Consider the following 26,522-nt stretch of genomic DNA (forward strand, 5'->3'; position numbering starts at 1 on the left):
TCGACGACACTAATGTCGCTTTGAAATGGCCGACGTTTAGGGGGAGTGTCTTGCGGAAATTGGGATTTTGGAATATTATTTACGCGATAACGTGAGTAAATGTTCGCAAATATCTAAATTAGTGATAAGCCACACAACTTATGTTAGCTCCCTCGCTAAAACCATCGATGCTGCTAATATAGGCCATTTCCGGTGGCTCAGCCGGCCAACTATTCAAAACAAAAGGTGTTTCTTTATTATCCAGTGTTTTTCCATTTGTGAGCTCTAAAGGTCATTGTTATTCCGTGTAATAATATCCAAAGTTACTCCAGATATAAAATCGATACATTTAGTCTGCTAAAATGATCGTTTCCGTCAGTTCCATTGAGATAACTTTAGTGTGATTCTACTTCGAGATATGAGTGTATCTCTACAGATATGAAATGAGCATTACATTTCCTGCTATATTCGGAATCGGAGTGTTTTCAGTCTTGACTGTAAAACCAAATTTCCTTTGTGTTAGAGGATATTCTTACCCATATCCTGTTTGCTTTGTGTTCCAGATAATTTATCACAGACTATATTCTTACATTCCAATAACAGAAGACTGATTAACTTTTTAAACCGTGGAGAAAAATGGCTTGGCGTTTTAAAGCCTCCAAATACAAAAATGCGGCACCAATCGTGCCTAAACCAGAGACTTGTATTAGAGATATTTGTGTCGGGTCATATCAGACTTATGGGAACAATATTTGCGCTTCGGCCGCCTTTATGGCGTTCAACTGGGAGCATGTGGGGTCCAGCATGGCCGTGCTGCCACTTGACGACTGCGGACGGAAAAGCAAGACCATGCCGCTGCTCCATGCACACTCCGATACCATAACCGACATGGAGTTCTCTCCATTCCATGATGGGTTACTGCTGACTGGATCCCAGGATTCCTTGGTGAGTGAATATAGTGTTCAAATTCAGCAAACTATGCAATATTGTTAGTAACCTAGATGCCCACTGAAGCATTGGAAGTAGATTTTGCCTTTCCAAAGCATATTTTCGCAAATGAGATACGAAAGAAATTAATTTGTTTCTCTAGCGCACTAGTGAGCAGTAATTTATTTCATTATTTGTATAATTTATTTTAGTAACATTTAGTTATGTAGTTTTATAATAAGTATTGGGATTGGTTGTGTTATTTACCTTGTTAGCTTTTGTAGGTACACAAATAGTAATGGCATCCAATTAGTTGTTGTCTATAAGTGCCACTAATTAGTGGTGGTGCGCTTATCTCTTGTAAGCTAATGAAAAATGAGTCATTTTGTTCCTGGATGCTTGCTTTCTTTTACACCAAACCAAAAAATGTGTATTATATCAATGAGTGAGTTTTACAGACTTATACAATTATATTTACTGTAACTTGTTACTTGGTTTTGTATTGTTGTATTGTACTACATATTTCTGTTTCATGGCACTTGTAGAAATATGTTTAACAAGACACAACTAGAATTTATTTCAAAGTAAAATCTGTCAATAATAACTAGGTTATTCCTTATAAAAAGTAGATCAATTGACAACTATTTGTTACTTTATAATTGGCTTTCTGAATTTTTTTTAAATAATTTAATTAGTAAATTAAATTAGTACAAAATAAGTTAAAATTGTTAAATTAGTACAAAATAAGTTAAAATTGATAAAAATTCAGGAGCATTGAGTTTCGCGTTTGACCTTGCTCCGAGTCTTGCCGATTTTTTTCGCCTCCTTTGCTACAATGCGCCGCCAAGTTTGCTTGGGGCGACCACGTTCGATGATGATGTATAAAATTTCTAGGTGAAAGTCTGGCACATCCCCCCAGAAGGGTTGAAAGAGTCTCTCTCAACCCCAGAGTGCACTCTATCCCAGAAGCAAAGGAGGGTTGAGAACGTTGGCTTCCACCCTGTGGCTGATGGGCTCATCCATGTTGCTTCAGGCCATGAACTGGCCCTGTGGGACTTGACTAAGCAAAAAGAAGCTTTTGGTGAGTAAAAATGAAAAGTTTTTTTTGTTTCTTATGTCTCTCTTAGAATGTCTTTCAGCATCTACAGCAAAATACAACAAACTAAAACTACCTGTATGAGTGTGGCAGGTAGATAACTGATGAAAAACATAGATAAATGTGTATTAACAGCTATGTATAATTGTGAGCATTTGTTTTTGTTGGCACTAACATTTTTAACAGATATTTATGTGTCATCTGTTTATTCAATTGGTCTATTGGTCCCTAAACTTTGATTTCCACCATATTGGGATGATTGGGTGTCATTATCAGTTGTAATTAATATCAGTGTTTTTTATTGACAACCACTAATATTCCACCTGCAGTAAATAGAGACCACGCAGAAGTCATCCAGTCTACGTCATGGAAAAAGGATGGCAGATTGCTAGCAACCTCGTGCAAGGACAAGAAAGTGCGCGTGATCGACCCGCGCGCTGCCAGCCCTATTCTGGAGGTGGCTAACAGCCACCAGAATATCAAGGACAGTAGGGTAGTCTGGCTCGGAGATCAGGACAGGATACTTACTACTGGTGAGTTTTTTGAGCATATTTAACCCTTAACTGGTATCGTAAATTGGACATACGTAACTGGTATCGTGGGGGCCGCGCGGCCCCCATTCTATGTTTGCTTCTAGCAAGCATGTTTTACCTATATACTTGAATAAATGCTCATAAATGATATATATCAGGCTTTTTCTATGTAATTCATTTAGTTTTTATTGTATTAAATCTTCTTACATTAATACTTCAAGACATTACATAATATAGTAACAACTTTTTACGTAATATTTTTTTAACGTTACAAATATCTATGAAACCTACGTTTAGAAAGTTATAACCAAAAATATTATTATTTTAATTAATCCATAATAATGTGAACTTAATAATAAATAACGTTTTAATGTAATGTTTAATAAAAATAATAAGCATTTTATAAAAATAAAAACATAAATATTATGTTTACAAACATTAGCAGGTACTGGTGGATTTTCAGACCACCAGATTTTTTCATAGTAGCTGGATTGACTAGGTCCTACAACATCTTCATTTTCACTCTCTGAAGAAAAAACTAGAAAATCAGAATCAATATCCTCATTATCGACCGAGTATTGGTGATTGGGTCTTCACAATGACCTATAATTTTATTATCACTATATCCTTCTTCTGATATGCTACTAATCACTAATTTGGAATCAAAAACTTCGTTCTAGGTATCTTCTATTGTTTTATCACTAATAAGCCATCATTACTGCAAAAAAACAAAAAACAAATAAAAATTGCCATGAAAAAAAAACTAACGTAACTGGTATTGTGGGGGCCGCGCGGACCCCAACACGTGCATATCTTCGTCCTGGTGAATGATGCATTGCTGAAACGCCTGCACCAGACGCGAGTAGCACCGAAATGAGAATACCAAAAATTTTGGCTGCCCACGATGCGTAGCTTCTTAGAAATCAAAGAAAACGTCATGCGTGGGGGCCGCGCGGCCCCCACGATACCAGTTAAGGGTTAAGGTGGAAGTATTCCATTCTTCTTCTTTTTGTCGTGTCGACAATAAACCTATACAGTGTCAGCCCAAAACTCCGCTACAAGAGTGGCGTTGTCAGTAGCATTCATTAAATCTTCCTGCGTGTAGTTGTTTGGGTATGCAGGGCATGACATTGTGTGCTTCATCAACTGTATTCCATTTTTGAATGATTTTAGCTGATGTTTTTGGTCTCATAGGAAAGGGTACTGTTTACGAGTTAGAGAATCACTAAAAAGAATTCATTGTAATTCATAATTTATGTGTTGTCTTCCATGGTAAAGTTTTCAAATAGACTTATTTTTAAACCATCATAATATCATATCACTGAGTAATTAGAACTTTTTGTTGAACAAGGAAAATATGCTATGCTAACCCCAAATGACCTGGGATAATAAAAGCTAATTAATATTTACAGAATAGTTTATCACAATGTACAAAGTGTCCAATAATTCATTAAAATTATTAATTAACAATTAAAATGTAAAATTACAATACAATAATAGTTCAGCAGAAAATGGGGTTCGAACCCACATTCTTTGGACCTCAAATCGGCCAGTCGAACTTATTAGAATGGAGTATTGGCTCCGTGCACGATTACAGCGCCAACTAGCGTCCACAACTTTGTGGGCTCTGTCACATTGACATTTAGGTCGTATATTTGTGAAAAAATATCGAAATGAAAAAATAACAAATATTTTCAACTAATAAATTGTTGTGATACCACGATTTGGGTGGAAAAAAGGTTTCGAAAACATTTTGGTCATTCAAATCAAATGAGGTAAGTCCAAAAAGTGTGTTTAATTTTGATTGTGTCAGGGTTTGTTTACTTCATTTATAGTTGTAGTTTTACAGTAAAACAAAAAGAAAAAGCTACTTTAACGGTTTCATTATATAACAGTAAATATATTTAAATGTTTCTGTATCGCTAGTAATAAATTAAATATCGTTTTCAGATCGAAATGAGTATCGTTTTGAAGACCGGGTTTGTGAGAGTTACAATATCAAATTCCAACCACAAACCGTATTTAAAGGAAAGTTGTTGGTATTGGCTGGACAAGTCCGAGATGTAGAAGAATTAAGAACAAAACAAGGGCAGAGTTCAATAATTCACGCTCTCATCATAAGGCAAACATCTGTGCACAACAACTACTGTGACTCATTTTTGTACTACCACGTTGTATAGTTTAGTTATTTCCAAATTGTAAACGGCTATTAAAACAGCCCTATCGAAATACAGTCCACTCTTTTATTTAAGTTCCCAGTAGGACCCTTTTCATGCGATTAATTAATGATATTAAAATGTATTATGTAGAATCGCTTTGCCATTGACAGATACATCTGATGACAGAGCTAACATTATTTCTACTTTTGACCACCATGAGCGCTGCGATAGATTATGTCCCCCCCACCTAGTACTTCGCACCCAGCGAATAGTATTTATAATAAAATTTTTCCATTTCCCAGGCTTCGACTCGGCCCGTCTTCGCCAGATCATGATTCGCGACATCCGTAACTTATCTCAGACCCAGAAAACTTTAGAACTGGACTGCTCCACCGGCATCCTCATGCCTCTCTTCGACGCTGATACCAACATGCTGTTCTTGGCTGGGAAAGGGGACACCACCATACTGTATATGGAGCTGACTGATCGGGAGCCGTACCTTATTGAGGGGCTGAGGCATTCTGGTGAGTATCTGCTTTGTTTTGATCTTTCAGGTTGTTAGAATAGTCAAGAAGAATTGGTATTATATTGGTCAACTTTTCAAGCAATTTAAGTTGTCTAATATAAGGCTGAGTTGCACCATCTAAGTTTAACCGTAACAATAACATTATCCGGTGCTTTTTGTATGGTGTTTGACAGATTTTTGACGTTTTGTCAAAGTTAAAGACAAGTAAGATGGTGAAACTCAGCCTAAGAGTTGACATAGACTTCTGCCATATTTGTAGAGATTATTGTCATATTGACGTAATCTCGCTGATACAAATTGTATTTTCGAAGTTGAACGCAATCTTTAGATACCCTGCATTTTGAACAGATATGTCTACGATTAGAGAATGAATTCTTTAGTTAGATCATCTTTCTCCCTCATACTCCCCAACCCGTCTCGCCGTAAGTGTAGGCCAAATCCTACATTTGCCTAAAGAGTGTTTTCCTTTTGTGGAGACAAAATTACCTGATATAATGATGATGACGATGATGTATGTTTGGTACAGCGTTGCCAGTTTTTTTTTTCGCCAAGTCGGGACTTTGTACTTTTTGAGTGAAAATAGCGGGACTCTTCCGTCCGTCAGAAGCGGGACATAGTAAAAAAACGTATATAATCAAAGGTTTTCAAATATTTATCTTTTTATTTGACTTAAAATTACGTTTACGTGACAATATAATTATAGCAAAAGTAGCCATAGAAATGTATTGTAACAAAAAAATAATATTTTAAATCAGATTTACTCTATCGTTAAATTCGTCTTTAGAATAAAAAAAGAATAAAATTAAAAATGTTTTATTCTTTAGAATAATATGGCGTTTCAAACAATAGTTTTGTGAAGTGAGTGTCTCTCTCCGAAAAGCGGGACCGAGCCTGTCCCGCGCGGGACATTTAAATTTGATTTAAAAATCGGGACGTCCCGCCAAAATCGGGACGTCTGGCAACGCTGGTTTGGTATGATCAATGATCATGTACGTCGTCTACAGGCGAGCAGACCAAGGGCGCGTGCCTAGTGCCGAAGCGTGCATTGCGCGTGATGGAGGGCGAAGTAAATCGTGTGCTGCAACTCACGGGCTCGTCCGTCGTGCCCATCATGTACCAGGTGCCTAGGAAGGTAAGAACTTGGTATACAGGGTGTTAGGTAAATGGGTATATGAGCCGACACTAGCCGATGTTAACATGACCATATAAATGGTATGGTGAAATCAGAAATTTGATATCACCATTTTAACTTTTTTAATTTTCATACAAAATAAATTTTATAAAATCCGATTTGTATGAAAATTAAAATAATTAAAATGAAGATATCAATTTTCTGACTTCCCTATACCATTTATATGCCCATGTTAACATGGGCTAGTGTCGGCTCATATACCCATTTACCTAACACCGTGTATTTAGCGATACACAAACAAAATCCTTGGAAATCCTTAGGGGAGGCCTTTGTCCAGCAGTGGACGTCTTTCGGATGAAACGAACGAATGAACGAACGAACAGATACAAAACCGTATTGAGACTTGTTTGTACCTCACACATCTACATACTGTTGTGTTAGCAACTCATTAGCCTAATTAGGTAGTTGATACCATTAGCCATTAATTTAAATAAGAAACTTCTCGTACAACTATTCAATTAGATTTTTTGACGTCGCTCGATAGTTGACGTCTTTAGAGAACCATATTTCGTCGAGTATAATACGTAACTTTCCTTACCGCTACTTTGGGATAACACTCCGTATGTAAGGGCCCTCGCCCACAGCGACTTTTTGCTTGCTGTCGTCGCTACTAACGCGCGTTAGTCGCATTTGAAACGCACTACAGAAGTGATGCCAACGCGCTACTAACGCGCTACAGCAGCGTGACTGCATCGCTACAAAAAGTCGCCGTAGGCGAGGGCCCTAAGAAAGAATTCTATTCAACCTTATACCAGGCCTGTTCATCTCCGCGAGTTTACATCGAAAACAAAACACGCACGATGGCCCACCTACCGGATACTATTCGATAAGGCCTCACATATTATGAGCGAACATTGACTCACGAACGCGTATTCTTGTGTATTATGGAAGAAAATAAAGAAAATGGTGTACTAAATACTGTGCAGTATTTAACTGCCTAAATAATAAAAACACAGAATGTACTTTTTTAAGTTGCCTCAAGACACTGAGAGCTAAGTAAGTAGTTAATATTATTCATGATAATTCATGCTAAATCATGTATTTCCTCCGCCATTTTCCGCAGTTTGGCACCTCACGTCACATCATTTTACCGAAGTCAGTCCTATAGCTTCGGCGCAGTGCCGATCACTGACGTTTGTCAACAAAATGGTGCTTGACTCTTGAGACAGGCTAAATTACACCATATTGTTATTGACATTGAGCATACATTTTTTTAAATACCTTTGCGAAGTAAAACTTCTGTACGTAGTACTTATTATTATTCTGTGCTTATACCAACAAAATCTTTGATTAAACATTTTAACTATGTTTACTTTTTTTACTATTTTATGGAACTTTTTAATTGAAACCTGACCTTTTTCTGGCAGAGCTACCGCGAATACCATGCAGACCTGTACCCTGACACAAGCGGGTGCATGACGTACCTGAGCGCGCCCATGTGGCTCGACAACCAGGACTACCCTGTGCCGAACATCTCGCTGCACCCCAACGCAAACAACTGTACCCAGGTTTGTACCTAATTGTACCCTCAATAACTGTACCCAGGTATGTACCTAGTTGTACCCCCAATAACTGTACCCAGGTGTGGACCTAGTTGTACCCCCAATAACTGTACCCAGTTATGGACCTAGTTGTACCCCCAATAACTGTACCCAGGTATGTACCTAGTTGTACCTCCTATGACTATAGTTTCGCAACTCACGAAGGCGAGTGAGCTTTACTTGTGGGTGTGCATGCACATAACGATAGTGTAATGAAAATAAATAAATAAAATAAATAAATATCCTTGGACATTTTACACTGCGCCTCTAAAACGCCTCCGTCAAAACTTTTGAAAAACGAACAGTAGCGAGCTCACACATGTAAAGCTCACTCGCCTTCGTGAATTGCAACAACTATACCCAAGTATGTACCTAGTAATAATAACCTCCACAACTGTACCCACACAAGTAACTAGTGTTACTCCAAGAACTGTACCTAGTACCCACACTTATACCCGACCGAAGGTAAGTCTGCGATGTTTGAATAGCAATATTTTTAATTCTAAGCGGAGTCTATTAAGGCGATTAGTGTCCTCAATCCGCGCCAAATGGGCATTTTGTAAAGCCTACTCCTCTTTTACTGCTGGACAGAAATAGTTGAAAAAAATATATGTTATACAACAGTTCAAGGACTACATTTGTGACGTTTGAATTTTCGCTACGTCTCTTTGTTTTGGATTAAAAAAATAAATACGGGACATCGATTTTTTACTTAAATTCCCTACTCCTCCAAAACGGCTATGTTAATTTAAAAGATTTTTGCACGAATAGATTGGGAATTCTTTAATCTTTAAATGACACGTTGCGTTTTTCAATCGAACATTACTTTCATTCATAAATTTTACTTTTGATAAATTCCGAACGTTTTGCTGTTGAGGGGGCCTTCGCGGGGTGCGGGCGGCAGTCGGCCGCTGGCCTTCAGACGGGGAGGTTGTGTCACTCGCTGCAAACTGACATTAGCGATCAAAATGAATTTTTTCTTTGGCTGAGTTGCACCACCTGACGTGACCTAACTTTGACCGTAGCTTTGGCGATAACCGGTGTTTTTTGTATGAAGTTAGACAGACTTTTGACGCTTGTCTAAGTTGAAGTAAGATGGTGCAACCCAGCTTTTGTTCGACAATAGATTTTATGTCAGAATTGTTCATAGAGTACGTGCAGTCAGACAATACAATTGAATTATGACGCGCTCAGACGCTATTTTCTACCTGAATAGAATCTATTAGTGTAAAAAAACTATAATTGACTCCAAAACAACTGCACTAGATAAATACAAGTAGAAAAATTATTACGTTATTTATTTACTAGGCCTTTGCAATCAGTATCCAAATTAGGAGCTAGTCAGAATCTGTAACTTAATCGATTTACGTGAAGAAAACAATTTATATTTTTCATACTTATTAGAATTAGATTTTAAATATGTTTCTTCGCGAAAATACCACAATTAAAAATAACACCTGTAACGCCCCTGGGTCTGCGGGTGTCTATGGGTGACGGTAATCATTTACCAACAGGTGATCCGTTTGCTCGTTTGCCTCCTGTCACATTAAAAAAAATTAAGATAAAGTGGTATTGAATTGTTCTATATAGAGCTTATTAAAAATTTGGATACTGATTACAAAATTAGCCATTTTCGGAGTCGGTGTCGGTCTCCTACCTTTTGGTGATTCGTTTTGGAGTTGGTTTTAATTTTTAGTGAAATTAATCTATTTCATGCCTTTAGTAGACTATAGGTACCCAGTAGACATTGTTGTTGCCACTGAAGGTGCATAGGTACTCAGTACATTGATACCAATATATTTTTCATGTTAAGTGCAAATAAACTTCCCTAAATTACCAAACCATGAAACGTACCTATATTATTAAAAAGTTTCGCAGATAAAAACTGAAATCCTCTTATAAGGTGATGAATTTTAGGAGCATGCCATGAAACCAAAATTATCTTTTTATTTATGATGGGGAATTTACTGCGGCGTAGTAGCAGAGATTTTCCGTTTGTAGATCGTAATAATTTCGAAGAATAGGGATGTTTCGTGGATAAAGCAAGAAAGTAGCAAGAGTTTGAATAAGTCCGTCGGTGAACTTACCAAAAAAAAACTCTAAATGTATTTTTCACTTTTTTAAACTTATGAAAATTTAAAGAGATGAAGCGCACCAAAGTTCAGAAGATGAGGCACATGACGTCAAGGCATGCTTAAAAATGAGGCGATTGGTGTCGTCACGCGGAATTTCATCGCATCATTATCTTCGTAATTACTTGTTTAATTGAAAAATAAAAATATCCTGTGTCCAATATTTTTTGATAATGTAAAATTGACGGACCAAAAGTCTTTTTTAAAGAAACTAGCCTATTCTGGCCATAGCCACATTCCAGCTCCATCATCAGACCCTGCAGTTTCCCTTAGAGAATTGAAGACTTATGATTTTCAAAGTAGCGTACCTACTTACATAACATTAGGTACTTGCTTATACAGGGTGTCCCAAAAACAATGGATAACCCTTCAACCATCGATAGGCCTCGCCATGGTCTCCCTAACGTCCAATTTTGACCCCAGTAAAAATATCACCGTTTTCAAGATTTTTAAGTTTTTGTGCATTTTTAGAAAATTGTAATGAAATTATTTAGGTATATAATACATAAATAAATACAAATCAAACGAGCCTAAACTCGATGGAATCGTTTATTCCCGGAGTTGCTATGGGGCCACTGGCATTCCAGCTCTACCATCAGATCAGCTCCATGTCATCACAATATTGCATTGTCACCCGAATTACATGTATATCCGAAATTTGAACTCAATCAATTGATGAAGGATTTCTAATAAAAAGACAAATACATTTTCAGTTTATTCTTCATAAGTGATAGACAAAAGCAGAAACATTTGCTTTTTTAGGCCATAGACAATACTAGGTACTAATGCGTTCCAATAGGGATGATGACTGGGTAATGAAATCGAAATTCTATTTAGTCCGTCAGACAGATAATTAGACTCATATTTTTTATTTTTTTCCATAATCGAATAATTACAATATTATATTGAGTTGAAATGTCGCGTGACGTCACATTTGAGTAAAAATTCTACTCAAGCGTGGCGTATCGCGCCATATTTTCAACTCGATGTAGCACTGTTATTATTTAATTATGAAAGAAAAAGAAAGTCGGGTTTGTTCTTTCGAGAACGACTGAACCGACAAAAGCATTAGAAAATTTACGAAAAATAAAATAAAATTTTATCCCGTACAAAATGTTCATGGATTTTGTTATTTTTATTAAATACCTTTACGCCTGAGTTAAATGACACCGACATCAAGGTTCATCAATTTAAGTTTAAAATAATAGGCAGTAATGTATGAAGAAAGAGCTTCTATTCTGTATCTACCTATGCCCGTGTATTTTTGATCGGTGTCAAATCGGAGTTTTTGGTGCGGGGTACGCGGGTGTTGCTCGCGGCGTGAAGGTCAAACGCCCAAGGTCATTGAGGACTCTAATCGCCTTAATAAGGTGTTTTTAGCTGGTGGAAATTTTGAAATGTTTTGCTATTAAACTGGTTTTATTATGTGTACAATTTACGCAATTTTTGCATGTATTTTGTTTTGTTGTAGTGTAAGTACATATTATTGTTTATATTATTTTCCTATAAATAGGTAATTGTTTATGTAGTAATGAGTAGCGCGATAAGTAATAATTGTTGTGATATAATTATTTTATTATTTTCCCCATACCCTGTTACATTGGACGTTGGTATAAGCTAACTAACACTGGATGGAAAAAAGTGTTTATTATTATACCGTTTATTTTTGTGTTTTTTAGTTGGTGTTGTATTTTTGTGTGGTTTTTTGTAGACTAGATTTTATGGGTGAGTGTGCTTTTTATTATGAATGAAGTGAGTATTTTATTTAACGTTTTTGTAAATTTATTTTATGCGGTTTGGGATTATTTTTGGTTTTACATTTGTTTTGATTATTCTAATAGTGTCAGGTAAAATGCAATGTTTTCTTTCAGGTGCACAGAGGTAATCTAGAAGAAGTGGTGAAAGCAGTCCTAGCGATGCCTCCTCCAAAGAAGATTGATACCAAAAAGGCGACCACGCCAGCGCAAATCGATGAACCTTCAAAACCAGTTCAAAAAGCCCAACCGACGCCTGAACCAAAAGACGAAGACCGCATTGACTTTGTCAACGTAAAAGACCTAATCAAAGGCATGGAGCGACAGAAGAATAAAGAACCAACCACAGACGTGAAAGAAACGAACGGCTTCCACAAGAAAATCACCGACAATGGGCACGATTACGAAAAAAAGACAGAAGATGTCGATACTGAAAAGAGTGACGCGAGCGATTGCACCGAAAAGACGGAGAAGACCGTTGAAAAGACTGAAAAGACCTTCGAAAAGACTGATAGCTCGGAGTCTACTGAGTCGTCTTTGTCGCGTAGTAATAGTTTGATTAACGGCGTTCAAGTGCCGAAGCCGCTGCCTCGTTCTTCGATATCTGAAGCAAGTTCTGTAGAAGACCATTCCGAGGTGCCCAAACCGAAGCCCCGGACCACTGCTGTGCCTATTTCTGGCTATAAGGTTGGATGTGTAGCCGTATTAGATTCAGTTTTTTTTAAGTGTGTTTTATTATTTGCATAGTTGGCTTAGTTTTTTTTGTCTAAATCCGTGTTAATCGATATTTATAGAGAATATTTTCGTTTGGATTTTTTCGTTACGCAAATGTTTTTCTCCTTTTTGGGTTGTTTTGCTAATTTGAGTTTTATTTCGGTATCTTTTATTTATTTTCTAGTCTTAAAATTGTTACAATCAAAATACGCCTTTTTATGTTATATTGAATTAAGGCATGCGTATACGCACGCAGACGAGGGGCTTTTGTCTTCAGAGGTTCTACTACGGGGAACTTTCCTCTGCGTGCATTAATTTTATAAAGCTTACAAGGGAACTATATCAATGGACAAATCGTACCTCTTGGATAATCCCTCGTTTGCGCTGGCCTTTATGCATATTTAAGATGGCTTATTTTGATATTTACTGTCATTTAAAGTGTTGTGTGTTTGACAGCCTCGTCTCGGTCCCAAGCCGTTCTCAGCGACGACTGGCAACGAGGAATTCTCTTTCGACAAGGTGTTCTCAGTGCCGGCTGTGCCTGGCCTTCCTAAATCTGACTCAGGTAAGTGCTTAGTCCGAGTATATGTGAGTTTTTAGTCGAGTAACAACTATGATTGGAAAAGGTGATTGATAATGACATTTTAACATTATCGATAGCATCTACATAATGTAAATCGTACGTACGAGAAATTATATTACATTGTTTAAATGAAATGCGAACGCACAACATGCCGTAAATGAAACCAGACAAGAGAATGGGTAGCTAATCCACAGAAGGCGCGGGAAACGGGAGGTTCCCCGCGTGACAAGTATAAACTTGTCTGTACTGTGCCACTGCGCATCGACCTCCGATATAACTTCCGATTAAAAATCAGAATGGAAATCAAAGATGTAAAGTCATTCGGAGTTCGAAATCGGAATCGCAAAATCAATCGAAAGTTCCGTACTTTCGAAATCGGAATCGTTAATTAACCTCTATTTCGATCTATGATAACAACAAACGTGAACTTTTATGCTATATTTCAGCAACGTCCCCTCTCTCGGGACCCACGGCCACTACTCCTGTATCCACTCCACCGGTCGTCAAAGAGCCTGTGGAGGAGAAAGAGAAGTCTCTTTCGCCTACTAGCGACGTAGACGTGGCTCCTAATAAAGGTAACCCAATCACTCAATATACAGACGACAGTACATCTGACTATATTTTTCTTGCAAACTAGCTTCTATTACAACAGCACAAGAACCTAGTGTTTAGCTTGAAGTGCCGTCTTCAACAGCACATCTGGTTAAAGAGTGTGGCGTCTTATTTAGTTGTATTAGCGGCTATTTTACAACGAAAAGTGCGTGTACGAATGTACTAAAATAGCTGTACATCATTCTGTAGCCTCTGCAGTTTTGTGATTGTTTTTTTTTTGTGTTTTGTAGAAGAATATACAAACGGAAAATCAGACACAAGCTTAGAAGAAGAAGTCAACTCTTCCGATTCGGGGTACCGACCAAAGACACCGAGCACTGCTGAGAGAAGAAAGCTCTTCGAGACTACTGAGTGAGTACTAACCAAGATCTCAGTGCCAGTGGATTTTTGAGTGAAATTGGTCCTTACAACCCGGCCGAGTTAACTGCGCACCGGCAGCTTAAACGGGACTATTCCCACCTCTCGTTCCCACCACTGCAACTCCTGTGTAGCCAGGATCTACAGCTTGACCGCCACAAAAACCCAACCAATGAAGGTCAAGTTTGTCCCGGGGGAAAGTTAAACTGTCATTGGACCCGCAACGAAATTAATCAGAAGAACATAGGAGGAGTTCGAAATTAAGGTTCGACTTCCCTCCATTGCAAAGCGGATGACAGGTGACAAACAAAGGTTTAAAACCTTTAAGAAAAGATTATGCACCACGGACAATAAATTAAATTAAGGGGGCCTATCTTATGAGCAATTAGCAACTACCTGCCAATAATATTTTTCACAAAATTGCTTAAAAGCACGGAAGTTTTTCCTTGTCGCGACAAGATCGGTGTAATAAATTGCGGAAACAGATGTATGTTGTATTGAATTAAGCATTATATCACGTTCATGTTTTCAAAGATCACACTCCCACAAGATATGATGGGCAGACTGCTCATGACTGACATCATCAGTGGAACACTCGCAAAAAGGAGACGGAACTAGTTTGAATTCGTGAAGTTTATGTTTAAAGTTGCCATGTCCCGTGATTAACTGCGACGAGCAATGGTCGATTTCTAACCATCGCCTAGTTAGACGTTCGCGTGCGCACCGGCAGCTATGACGTCACACGCTTTGGTACTGAGGGCGAACGCGGGGAGGTGTGCAGTTAATTCGATCGAGTTGTGACGTATTAGAAAAACGAACCATTTATTGAGCTAGCGAAGTTGACCTTTATCTCATTAGAATACGTACTATATTTTAAATTTAATGAGGCGGGTCGTTACATTCCCTCTAATATGGTCGAGTGAAGCGATGGCTGGTTCACTCGTCATGTCTGTGAACAGGCGCTGCTTTCGGGGACTGGTCAATCCAAGTTATTCAAATTTATGTATGCGAGTCATTTCTACTAGTACCTTAATATGTAAGTCTAGATATTAGCACGTCACTACCTTGTTTAATATACCACGCAATCTTGTATACCTACCCATTCTTATGATACACCATACAAGAATGCATGGTAAATTCAGTGAACTGCTCCTGAATCGAATGTACCTACTACTACTATTTCTATTTATTTATATTAACCGGCAGACAGTGGTGACTGAGTTTGTTGCGGCGCTTCTTCTCAGCACTTGCCAAATGTTGGTCTCGAAGCGCTGGTAGGGTAAAAAGATTATGAGACATGTAGAGGCTCCTTAAGAGCATATTTTATGACGATTTGTAAGAACTATTTATTAGTCTAAACAAATAAAGAAATTTTGACTTTGACTTTGACTTAAAATTGATTTTTTTTTCACAGTGGCAACAACCAATCCATAGCAGATCGTCGCCGCGCGTACGAGATGCGATCTGTGAGCGTTGCAGTCGAATCTGAGACCCCGCCCTCTCCCGCTCCGCTAAGGTAGGTGATACAAATGAAATAAAATGTCTATGTTTAGTAAATATGCTTCTAAGTATTAAGCACTATAATTCGGGCCGGCAGATATGTACCATCCTAGACTGCATCTGACTTAACACCAGGTGCGATTGCAGTGAAATACCTGCCTTGTTATGCATAAAAAAAAGAAAAAGCCCGTTTTCCACCACCACAGAGTAGAACCAAGGATGTCTAGCGGAGCGGTCTTTGTGTACATAAAATAGGATTGCTTTTTCACCTATAAAGAGTTCGGGAGTATTGATTTGATGAGCGAGCTTTTTTACTCTTTTTGCCCTCTTTGTCATTTATTTATTGTTTTTGTATTACGAGGTAAACGGATCATTAATGGGCTCGCTTGGGTGGAAAACCCTTATGGATTCAAAATCAAATCTCACAAGTACCTGCTATTTAATATTTTTTTGTGTGTCACAAACACGGTATTGTTTTCATGCAGCTAATAAAAACAAAATATTTCAGACGCAGAGACTCCTTGAAGTCCCGCAAGAGTCCCGACCGTGAAGACAAGAGAGCATCAGTCCCCAATGTTGCCACAAAGAGGACTTCTACTGTGTTCGGTAAGATTTTATATTTTCCATTTCACATTTAGATAGAATCATATTAGGCTCGATTTCATTTTAGAAATAGAAAAATAGAAAAACCTTTATTTGACACGACACACACAAATGAAAATGAACAAATAAAAGAAGAGAAAACACAAAAAAAAAACATTAAACAGACAAAATTACATTAAACAATACATAAATCTCGTGCCAAAAAGGCCCCCGCTCAGTATTAATCGAAACGCGCGTGTACGCGTGTCTCGACACTGGTTTTCAGCGGGTGCCTCTGTGCCATGGTGTGACGGTTCAATGACCCAAAACTAAAAACAAAAAAACTTAACTAAAAATTACACAGATAGAAAATTACATTTGATAGGAGGTCGCCACTATTAAACAGTTGTGTAGTGTGTACAAATGGAGGTGACATTTTCTGGAATTAAATATAGGATTTCTTAAAATAATCATCGTGAAAATAACTTTCTTTTAAAGAAAAAACTGGCGAAAATATTTCGCAGGTTTAGCAAGACTGCTATTTTTTGTTCCACAGGCAAAGTGTCAAAGTTCCGTCACTTGAAAGGCACGCCCGCCCACAAGTCACTGCATGTGGAGAACATCAAGAACATCAGCAGACAGGTTTCTGGCGAGTGCAATGGTTTCTATGGTAAGTTTTGAAGCAAACTATAAAGTGCAGTAGCAAATAGAATAAAAAGATAAATGGTACTTATTTTGATGATCCCCAACTCCTGGTATTAAAAAATACGAGTTTTTGCCTATTTGGAAATTGATTTTATTTTGAAACAGGATTCCAATTAGCAGCTTCCTACATACGTTTTTTGCAAATGCTCGTACCACAAAAAACGGTATACTATGTCGTGTGAACACATAAGTCCAGTTTTGCTGGGTCCAGTAATGCAGGGTGCAAAACTGGATTGCCGTTAGAAAGGGCTCTAACTCGTCTGACCAGTAAGCAGCCTTAATAAATTAGGGGTCGTGCTACTGTATAGTAGAGCCTAAACGCTGTAGGCCTAAGATGCGCGCAGCGATAAGCTTTTGTCGACTTCACGCGAAAATCCTATACATTTGTCGTCTAAATTAATCGAAAAGATTTTATCACGGCACCCATCTTAGCCCGTCTGATAAATAGTTTTTTTTTGTAGCTAACGGCGTCCATTGCGCCGTTCCTCTCAGCGGGGGCGGAGGCCGCGTGGGGATCATCACCATGCCCCTGGGGGCCACCCGCCGCGCGCGCGGTGCGCCCCCCCTGCCGGGGGGCATGGTGCCCCACGCGTTACTGCACCCCGCGCCGCTGCAGGACTGGGCGTGGGACCCGTTTGATGACGATCGCCTAATGGTCGCCTGCGACGACGGACTGGTGCGCGAGTGGATAATAGAGGAAGGCGGTGAGTGACGAGTAGCTTGGGCACTGTGTCTCTAGGTGGGGGTCATCGTGCCCCCTACCCTGGCGGTATGGTGCCCCACGCGTTACTGCACCCCGCGCCGCTGCAGGACTGGGCGTGGGACCCGTTTGATGACGATCGCCTCATGGTCGCTTGCGACGACGGGCTGGTGCGCGAGTGGATAATAGAGGAAGGCGGTAAGTGATGAGTAGTTAGTAGGCGTAGCTAGCGGCGGCTCTGTGTCTCTAGGTGGGGGCCGCGAGGGGGTCATGGTGCCCCCCTCCCCGGGGGCATAGTGCCCCACGCGTTACTGTACCTTGCGCCGCTGCAGGACTGGGCGTGGGACCCCTTCGATGACAACCGTCTCATTGTGGCATGGTGGGCTGGTGCGCGAGTGGATAATAGAAATAGAGGAAGGCGGTGAGTGACGAGTAGAAGAGTTAGGTAGTGTTGTTCCTTCGTTAGAGTTGGCATAGCAGCAGCTTATCATAAGTCTACACCTACATTGGTTGGAGTGGTGTATATGGCCAAGCTGCACATCATTAGTAAGGTCGATTATACATCACATGCGCTGGTTACTTGTACGTTTCTATAACCTGCTAATGTCATTTAATTCTGACTGCGAGACGTTTCAATATTTTAAAATGGGAGTAATTAAAATAACTCAAATAACATTAGTTAGATGTTCATTGTCCTCTTCCAAATATAAATTACATTCTCTCTAGCAGCCTTATCAAAAATCTGTTTTACATTGATTTCAATAAGCCACTATCAATCATCACCTTAATTTCTCCATCTCCATACCCTCCAGGTTTACTAGAATCATCCAACGAACCGGAGCGCACGTTCGCCGCTCACCCGGACAAGATCTACCTGATCCGTTTCCACCCGACGGCTTCCAACCTGTTGACCACCGCTGCTCATGACCTGACCATCAAGATTTGGGACCTGACCCCTGAGGTTCCAGTAGCGGCCATCACCTTGACTGGACATGGCGATCAGATATTCTCTATTGATTGGTCGCCGTGCGGGGAATACTTGGCTACTGTGTGCAGGGATGGATTGATCAGAGTGAGTGTCCCAATTAATTTAATATTCAAATCATTGTTTATTTTCTATTGTCACGTCAGGTTTTATGAGTCGCGTGAAAGCATGTTGGAAGAAGTAAAGAGTGATAACCAGATTTCTTATTTACTTACGGAAGTTACGGAGCTTCTTATTTCCTGCAAATTTTAAAAAGGCCTTTTTTCATTTTGCCATTTCTGAAGCAGTATAATTTCGATCGATCATATAAACATCAAAAAGGTTTCTTTTTCAATACCGATTAATACCTATAAATACACTTGTTCCTCCTGTGTTAACAAAAACCTTGTTGAAGAAGAGTCACGATATTTGAAGATTTCAAGTATTTGCCCTTGCTGGCAAGTTACTGGTTTAGGTCTATCTCGGAAATCCTGTACCATTTTGAATATTTACGAGTAAATATCGTCTCCAGATATACAAGCCGCGCGCATCGACGGAGCCTCTCCGCAGCGGGCCGGGTCCCGCGGGCAGCCGCGGCGCGCGCGTCGTGTGGGCTCTCAACGCCACGCACCTCGTCGTCACCGGGTTTGATAAGTGAGTTGTTGATGACGTCTTATTGTAGTTGTAATAGATTCTATTTTGCGACAGCAAGATGTTAAAAAAAATATTGTAAAAAAATTAGGGTTTTCGCGATTGAAAAATCCACCAGATGGCAATACGTAGACGCGAGGTCCAAATGCTGCGTGATTGTTGGAATTTGACATATCTGTCAATGTCATGTCAAAAATAACCAATCATGCAGCATTTGTACCTCGCGCCTACGTATTGCCATCTGCCGGATTTTTCAATCGCGAAAACCCTCATTAGATACGTAAAAAAAAGTTATATTTGCTCCTAATTATTGGAACTGTAACACGTATTAATAGTTGAATTGTGTAAAACAGTGTTTTACAACCATTTTCATGTTATGACCCCCCTAGTATCAAAAATATTTTGCGACCCACCGACTGTTCGTTTTTTTCATGCATTTTATAATGTTACAAAGATGTTTTAGGGACCGACTACGAGGTAGTTTTTTTACCTCTCGCGACCCCCTTAAAGAGGCTTCGCCAGGAGGTCGCGACCCACAGGTTGAAAATCACTGGTGTAAAACATCGGTCAAACCAATGTGTTCAGCCTGCATGTTCACATTGACGCGTCCTGTCATTGGCCGTGGCGTTCAATGCATTATTTTGACGTTTCTGATTTTAAGATTGCGGAATTTTTCAAGGAAAATATCTGGAACGTGAACGCGGCAGTGTGAATAACTTTTGTACGCTATCGTTGGCGCACCTTTAGAAGAATACAATCTAAACGTTCAGCGCTTGTAATCTTAATATTTCCACAGGGTGTCAGAGCGCCAGATATATCTGTACAAGGCGTCAGACTTGTCAGCCCCGATCTGCACGGTGGGACTTGACGTGTCGCCTGCGATCCTCCAGATACACATTGACCACGATTCAGGCACTCTCTTCTTGACTGGACGGGTAAGAATGTTCAAAATTGATTCCAACTTTGTGTATACGGCTTACAGAGTTTGAATTACAACGGTGAACGCGGCCATGACTCAAAATTAATAAAGAAATGATACAGGATTCGTCTATCTAGATGACGTTGTGGTGTTGTGTAAATTTCTTTGGTGACATGCAGTGTTATTCGTTCGTTCATTTTAGCCAAATATTGACCACTTTGGGTGTCACGAACTATTTGACGCTGATTGTAACTCCCGCGACCTTCACCAGATCGTTGATCCACCGAAATAGACGAAATAGTGGCGGGCCTGCCCACTCTAGTTTTTCTGGCCCAGTAGGCCTAAGATGCGCGCAGTGATAACTTTTATCGACGTCAAAATGTATGGGCAAAATCGATAAAATGGCGCGATAGCCGCTTATCGCGGCGCGCATCTTAGGCCTACTGGTCGCCAATCAAGAACTTTTCTGCCCCAACTGTGTTTCTGTGTTATTTATCTAACTACTTTTATTAATTTCGCTGTTACACTCAAGTCATTTACTGATATAAAAAATAATGTTATATTCAAACAGGGTGACTCCACAATCTACTGCTACGAAGTGACGTGTGAGCCCCCATACGTATGCGCGTTGTCGCATCACCGCGCCATGACTTTACATCAAGGTATCGCGTTCCTGCAGAAGAATATATGCGCTGTCGAAAAGGTAACGTATTATTTTGGTTTATCCCAATATTTATCGTTCGTTCGTTCCTTTCAGCCAAATGACGTCCACTGCTGGACAAAGGCCTCCCCCAAGGTTTTCCACAGTGAACCAATATTTAAACCTACATATAAACGCGAAAGGTGAAGTGAAAGTGAGTCTGAAAATTTTGCATGGAACCTCCATGCAAAATGAAAATTTTGCATGGAGGTTCCATTCCTTTGAGAACATAAGATGCTTACCACAGATCACAGAAACTAAAGGGAGTTGTGACAAGGGGCGGGGCCGGTGTCACAGCAATATGCCCAAAAACAGAACACATTGCTCGTGAAAGCAATGATGACGTCATAATGTAAACAACTTACATTGCTTGCGTAGTACTAAACGTTGAGTACTGATACCGCAGTGGATAATGAGCACATATTTTGATTTCTTTGTGAATTTCTAATGCGACACTAAGTTTCGCATTAGTTGGCATTTCTCAGCGCATTAGTTGGTATCTCTCTATATCTCTATAGTGCTTACTACGACGGGATTTTGCAAAATTCAACCCCTAAGGGGGTAAAACGGGGTCCGCGCGTACGAAGCCGCGGGCGGCCGCTAGTTTGTTAATAAACACCGGCTAGTGACCATTGGATTAACTGAATATTTTGGTATTGTTACAGGTTGAGTTCGCGAAAGCGTTGCGGCTTACAAATGGTACTATTGAACCATTATCATTCACGGTGCCTAGAATAAAGGTGAGGCTATTTTTAATTACACATGATCACTTTTTCTGATGAAGCAATAATTATCTATCTAATCACAGCTATCTAGTCGTGTGGTTTCGGCGGAGTAGATTAGGATCATCCCCACTCTTCCCATAAAGGAAAAAACCTTACAAGGTTCTGCATAGGTTATGTGTAATTTGCCACTTTTCTAAAATAATGTTAGATGTAGTTATAGACGTGCTATCAAATAGCACTTCATGATATCAATGACTATCATACAACTGGCGCTACTGGCGAGGACATTACAGAGGCGCCATTCAAGTGATTGCAATTACTTGAATGGCGAATTATGGTAGTTTTTCTACCGCGCTCATCAGTTGATGATATTGTCTTAGCCACTAGCGACTGACAGGATCTCACTTCAGTTACTAATGAGTAACTGAAGTGAACAGATGAGGTCAAATACGGTAGCACTCATTCAAATCACTTCTTACGCGTTGTAATTTAACACTTCGTATGGTTGCGTGCCCTGAATATTGTGGCGCGTGCCATCAATGGCACCCGAGTACGTGCCATTGGTTCGCCATCCCTGGTGTAGACCAAATCTTCAATCCTCCAAAAACTATAAACAATTTTGTCGGCCGTTTGGTGTAGTGGTTCAGAACGGACTACTATGCCGAGAGGTCCCGGGTTCGATTCCCGGCCGGGCAGAAATTGAAATGATGAATTTTAATTTCTGTGACGGGTCTGGGTGTGACTATGTATAATATTTATGTATTTAAAAAAAAAAAAGTATATAAGTAGTATATCCGTTAAGCTAGCACCCATAACACAAGCATTAAGTTGCTTACTTTGGGGCTAGCTGGCGCTGTGTGAAATTGTCCAAAGATTTATTATTTACTAGCTGACCCGGCGAACTTTGTTTCGCCTTAATGGCAATAAATAAGCAGACTTTTTTTTTATTTCGAACGGGATAAAAAGTATCCTATGTCCTTCTCCTGGCTCTAAACTACCTCCCTGACAATTTTCAGCTAAATCGGTTCAGCCGTTCTTGAGTTATAAGTGGAGTAACTAACACGACTTTCTTTTATATATATAGATTATTTTGTAATTTATGTTCACAGAGCGAGCTGTTCCAAGACGATCTGTTCCCACCGACGCTGGTGACGTGGGAGCCGTGGCAGAGCGGCGCGGACTGGCTGGCCGGCCGCCTCGTGTCGCCGCGCACCGTCAGCCTGCAGCCGCCCGGCATGGAGCCTCGTGAGTGTTATTCGTTTCAGCCAAATTTTTTTTTTTAAATTTATTTAACAACTTAAAGACAGTTACACATACACAATTTCACATACAATTACATAATACAGCATAAAATTATTTTGATATTGTTACATTAGCTTAAGGAAATAGTCCTTCAGCTTATATTTAATATTTTTAACAGTGATTTCTTTCACAAATTCGGGTGGCATGCTATTTATAATCCGGGGCAGTAGGTACTCGACTGTGCGTGCGCCGTACGCGTTGTTGGCGCGCGGCTGCCACAGCCGGTTTTTAGATATCGCTCGAGTGCATACAGGGTGGTCGACCCGAGTTTTAAAAGACTCATTAAAAAAGTGCTCTTTTAATAAGGTGCATTGTATTTGTGTATGGATCGGTAATATCTTACAGTATTAAAGAGGCCAGAGGCGTTGTCTTGGAATTTGATTTTAATTTTACCGGAAAACGCAGCGTGGGACGTCCACCCACAAGGTGGACCGACGACATCATAGAGGTAGCAGGGAAGCGCTGGACGCAGGCCGCTACCAATCGATCAACATGGAAAGCATTGGGGGAGGCCTATGTTCAGCAGTGGACGTCTCATGGCTGAAATGATGATGATGATGATGAATGGGTCGACGTGCACTACGGCTTTTGCGTGGCCCTGAAGAAGATAAATGGGGAAACTGCTCACACTAAGTCTTCCGGCCCGTGGTGGCCACTTGATCTATATCGATTTGTACCTCAAATGTAATAAAAAATTGAATGTCAAAGTACAAAATATGTGTTGTGTTGTGTAGTGTCCGCGCATACCACTGTATCACCGGTGGCCCGCGAACCACGTGAGGCGCAGAAACCGAAGCCCGACCTCATCCGCTCACACACGCCGCTCGACGCCAAGCAGAAGCAAGAAAACGTAAGTTTTTAGTCTGTCCCTTTCTCTATCTTACTCTTTAGCACGTGATGTTTGAAACTTGAACTTGTAAACATTTTCTCTCTATCACGTCGTGATGTTTCTCTTGACTATGTAGCCTCTTTCAGCTGGCACTCAAACAAAGGCTTTTTCAAGAAATGTGAATATGTAGAATGTAGTTGATTTTCGAATGGATAATTTACGTTTTTCCAAAGATAGAACGATCTAACGTGCTCTCCGGGCACGGAATCATAATATTGTTTATTATTTTCGAGCAATTTGGGTAATTTAAGCCAGTCATAGCCAAAGTAGAAACTAATAACAAAGTGATTTTACACTTTTCAATCCGAGAATCGACTCGGCAGAACCTCCTGAATCGAGAAAATCTAACACTCGACTATAGAGGCGTTACACGATTAAATGGCCACAGATAATAAAATAGTAATAATTCCCACAGATAATGAAGTCCATGAGCGCCAAAATGGCGGTGGATTTGAAATTGGAACAAGACAGCATGGAGGGCGTGGACGAAACGGAATGGGAGCAGTGAGGCCGGCGCGTGCAATTCCACTAGTTGTATCCTAATCGATTGTATACCGATTACCTTAGATTCGATGTATCGACTAACCATTGTCTCATTCGATGATCAAGTTAACAGATCAGATTTGAAATTGATTGCAGAAAGTTGAATAGAAAGTTCAGAAAAGTAATGATTCGCATGTTCGATTAGATATTATAATTTGGAAGGCTTTTAGAATACATTTCCTAACTCTTAAGACAGTGTGATTTAATATAAAGATATTCTTCTGATCTTAGTTAATTTAATCATCAAATGGACTGGTAATGCTGATTTTGAAACACATTTTTTGAAACTTAGATTTTGAGAAATGAGTTTAAAAATCAACTAAACTGTATAATACTTATTATTGTAATTTTGATATCAAACCGATATATTAGTCGATTTATATTTAAAACGATCGATTAGTTATTAGACCGGACAAGTAGGACCTGGTTGATATTAATAAAATATCGACTGCATTATCGATTTCGTAACGTTATACCGTTGTCGCGGGGCTTAAATCGATTGCCGTTTCGAATGATCTCTCGGTGGCTTCGTCCGTTAAGATTTTTTGTACGGAAAATCGGCAAATCTACTAACATATTTCCCGAAAGCGCCAACATAGATGTATCGTGGATTTTATGAAAGTATTTTTATACTTTTCGTACTATTATACGTCGAATATTATGTTTTTAAGGCGCACAATGCAATATCGTTAGTAGATACGCCAGAAATACAACTCAATATCTGAGATTCCATTTACACGATAAGATTTTGTAAAATTAAAAATAAGGACGCTTCATTCCATTTGTGTTGTACGAAATGTGTTCGTGAATACGGCCATTGAAAATTATTGTCCCAAGCTGTTCGAATGTTTCACACATTTTGACAATGCATCGTATTCGCTTCGATTCCATAGGCCTTACATAGTCCTAACATAAGCTCATGATTCGACCAAGCCATCTAACATTTACTTCACCTGGTTTATAAAAGTATTTAATTTATTACATTCCATCAAAACACTAAGTTATTGAAGCAATAAGTATTAAACTTTGTAGATACTCAAAATCACAGAACGAGGCTAATGAATACAGGTACGTAATACTCTTTAGTTTTCATAATTTTTACCAAGTTTTATGTGTTAGGTAAAATGCAATAATTTAATTGGTAAATCCCTCCGTCCTTCGACAATTTTATCAATTTTCCATGTGTAAATTAATAATTTATCAGGCTTTCTATCATATAGTGTAAATGACCTAATATGGTAGGTCATTTACACAATATTATGGTATTGTATGTTAAAATGATCTCTTTGGCTCTCTGCTTTAAATTTTAAAACGTCAGTATTTAGTTAGAATTTCATCTAATATTGTATTCTATACGTTTGACATTGTATTGGATGATATATTTATTTTGTTTGACAAAACATGATAACAGCAGTATGTATTTTAAATTCTCAGATACGTTGATGACCTAAAAATAAATACATTAGCTCTTTCCTAAAAAGAACTAAAAAATTCGCTGCACAAGTAGTCAATCATATAGGTAAATATTATCTTTAATTTAATTTAATTAATCAATACACAACCCTATACCCAATGAACACATATTTTATAGAACTTTTTCTCGAGTAATTTAAATAAATGTCGGTATAAAACTAGCTTACATTTAAATCCTAGTTGTGAAATAGGTACTGTATAGTATTCACAAGTATACATTTGGTGCGATTCTTGTATATTACCGATTATTTAACAGTCATTAAATTGTGTCTCAAGATAAACAATGTGCAAAGAACGACACACTGGGGGTCAATTTTATTTTATTAAAATTACCGCAATATATTTACGAATATATTATTATTTTTACACACAGCCTCACCTCGATTGTTGGAAGTCAAATGACCAATACGAATCGCGGAAATCTTTTTCGTATTCGATTGATTATTTTATTTCTATGATATTGGTAGGTATGCTGTAAATTGATACACTGTGTATCTAAAGTATCAGGCTGAAATGACGTTTAAACAAAAATTGTTGTTTTTGAAAATTGATATTATGTTACAAGCGATAGTAGCGATAGTAGGTATTAGCAACTTTCTCGTTATTGTTTACGCGTCACTTTAGCCTGAATTCAAACGACATATTATACACTAGCGGCCGCCCGCGACTTCGTACGCGTGGATCCCGTTTTACCCCCTTCATCTATCTTACGCGGTTTAGTATTATACATTAATATGCCTATTTATTATTTGTACGTTTGTTTC

The 26,522-nt window shown here is 39.1% G+C and overlaps 1 protein-coding gene and 1 long non-coding RNA gene across 2 annotated transcripts; both read left to right on the forward strand.

Annotated features, from left to right (window-relative positions):
* On the forward strand, positions 1 to 24,461 carry LOC135080974 (coronin-7). The gene is made up of 23 exons (XM_063975697.1): positions 1 to 91; positions 543 to 924; positions 1,801 to 1,987; positions 2,332 to 2,535; positions 4,997 to 5,218; positions 6,225 to 6,352; positions 7,780 to 7,920; positions 11,957 to 12,526; positions 13,010 to 13,118; positions 13,583 to 13,711; positions 13,979 to 14,099; positions 15,520 to 15,621; positions 16,114 to 16,211; positions 16,744 to 16,857; positions 17,354 to 17,596; positions 18,405 to 18,664; positions 19,089 to 19,210; positions 20,004 to 20,142; positions 20,698 to 20,829; positions 21,492 to 21,566; positions 22,661 to 22,796; positions 23,588 to 23,703; positions 24,158 to 24,461. The coding sequence occupies exons 2-23, from the start codon at positions 616 to 618 to the stop codon at positions 24,248 to 24,250; spliced, it is 3,750 nt and encodes a 1,249-aa protein (XP_063831767.1). The 5' UTR covers positions 1 to 91; positions 543 to 615; the 3' UTR covers positions 24,251 to 24,461.
* Positions 4,115 to 4,768, forward strand: LOC135081210 (uncharacterized). The gene is made up of 2 exons (XR_010259150.1): positions 4,115 to 4,310; positions 4,486 to 4,768. It is a non-coding gene; the product is annotated as an uncharacterized LOC135081210 (long non-coding RNA).
* Positions 24,462 to 26,522: the final 2,061 nt, after the last annotated feature.

The sequence above is a fragment of the Ostrinia nubilalis genome, chromosome 19 (assembly GCF_963855985.1).
Source record: "Ostrinia nubilalis chromosome 19, ilOstNubi1.1, whole genome shotgun sequence".
In the NCBI taxonomy this organism is placed as follows: domain Eukaryota; kingdom Metazoa; phylum Arthropoda; class Insecta; order Lepidoptera; family Crambidae; genus Ostrinia; species Ostrinia nubilalis.

Coding starts and splice junctions, on each gene's coding strand:
- LOC135080974 (XM_063975697.1), top strand. CDS start 616: ATGGCTTGGCGTTTTAAAGCCTCCAAATACAAAAATGCGGCACCAATC. Junction 5,219..6,224: donor TGAGGGGCTGAGGCATTCTG/GTGAGTATCTGC, acceptor CGTCGTCTACAG/GCGAGCAGACCAAGGGCGCG. Junction 17,597..18,404: donor GTGGATAATAGAGGAAGGCG/GTGAGTGACGAG, acceptor CATACCCTCCAG/GTTTACTAGAATCATCCAAC.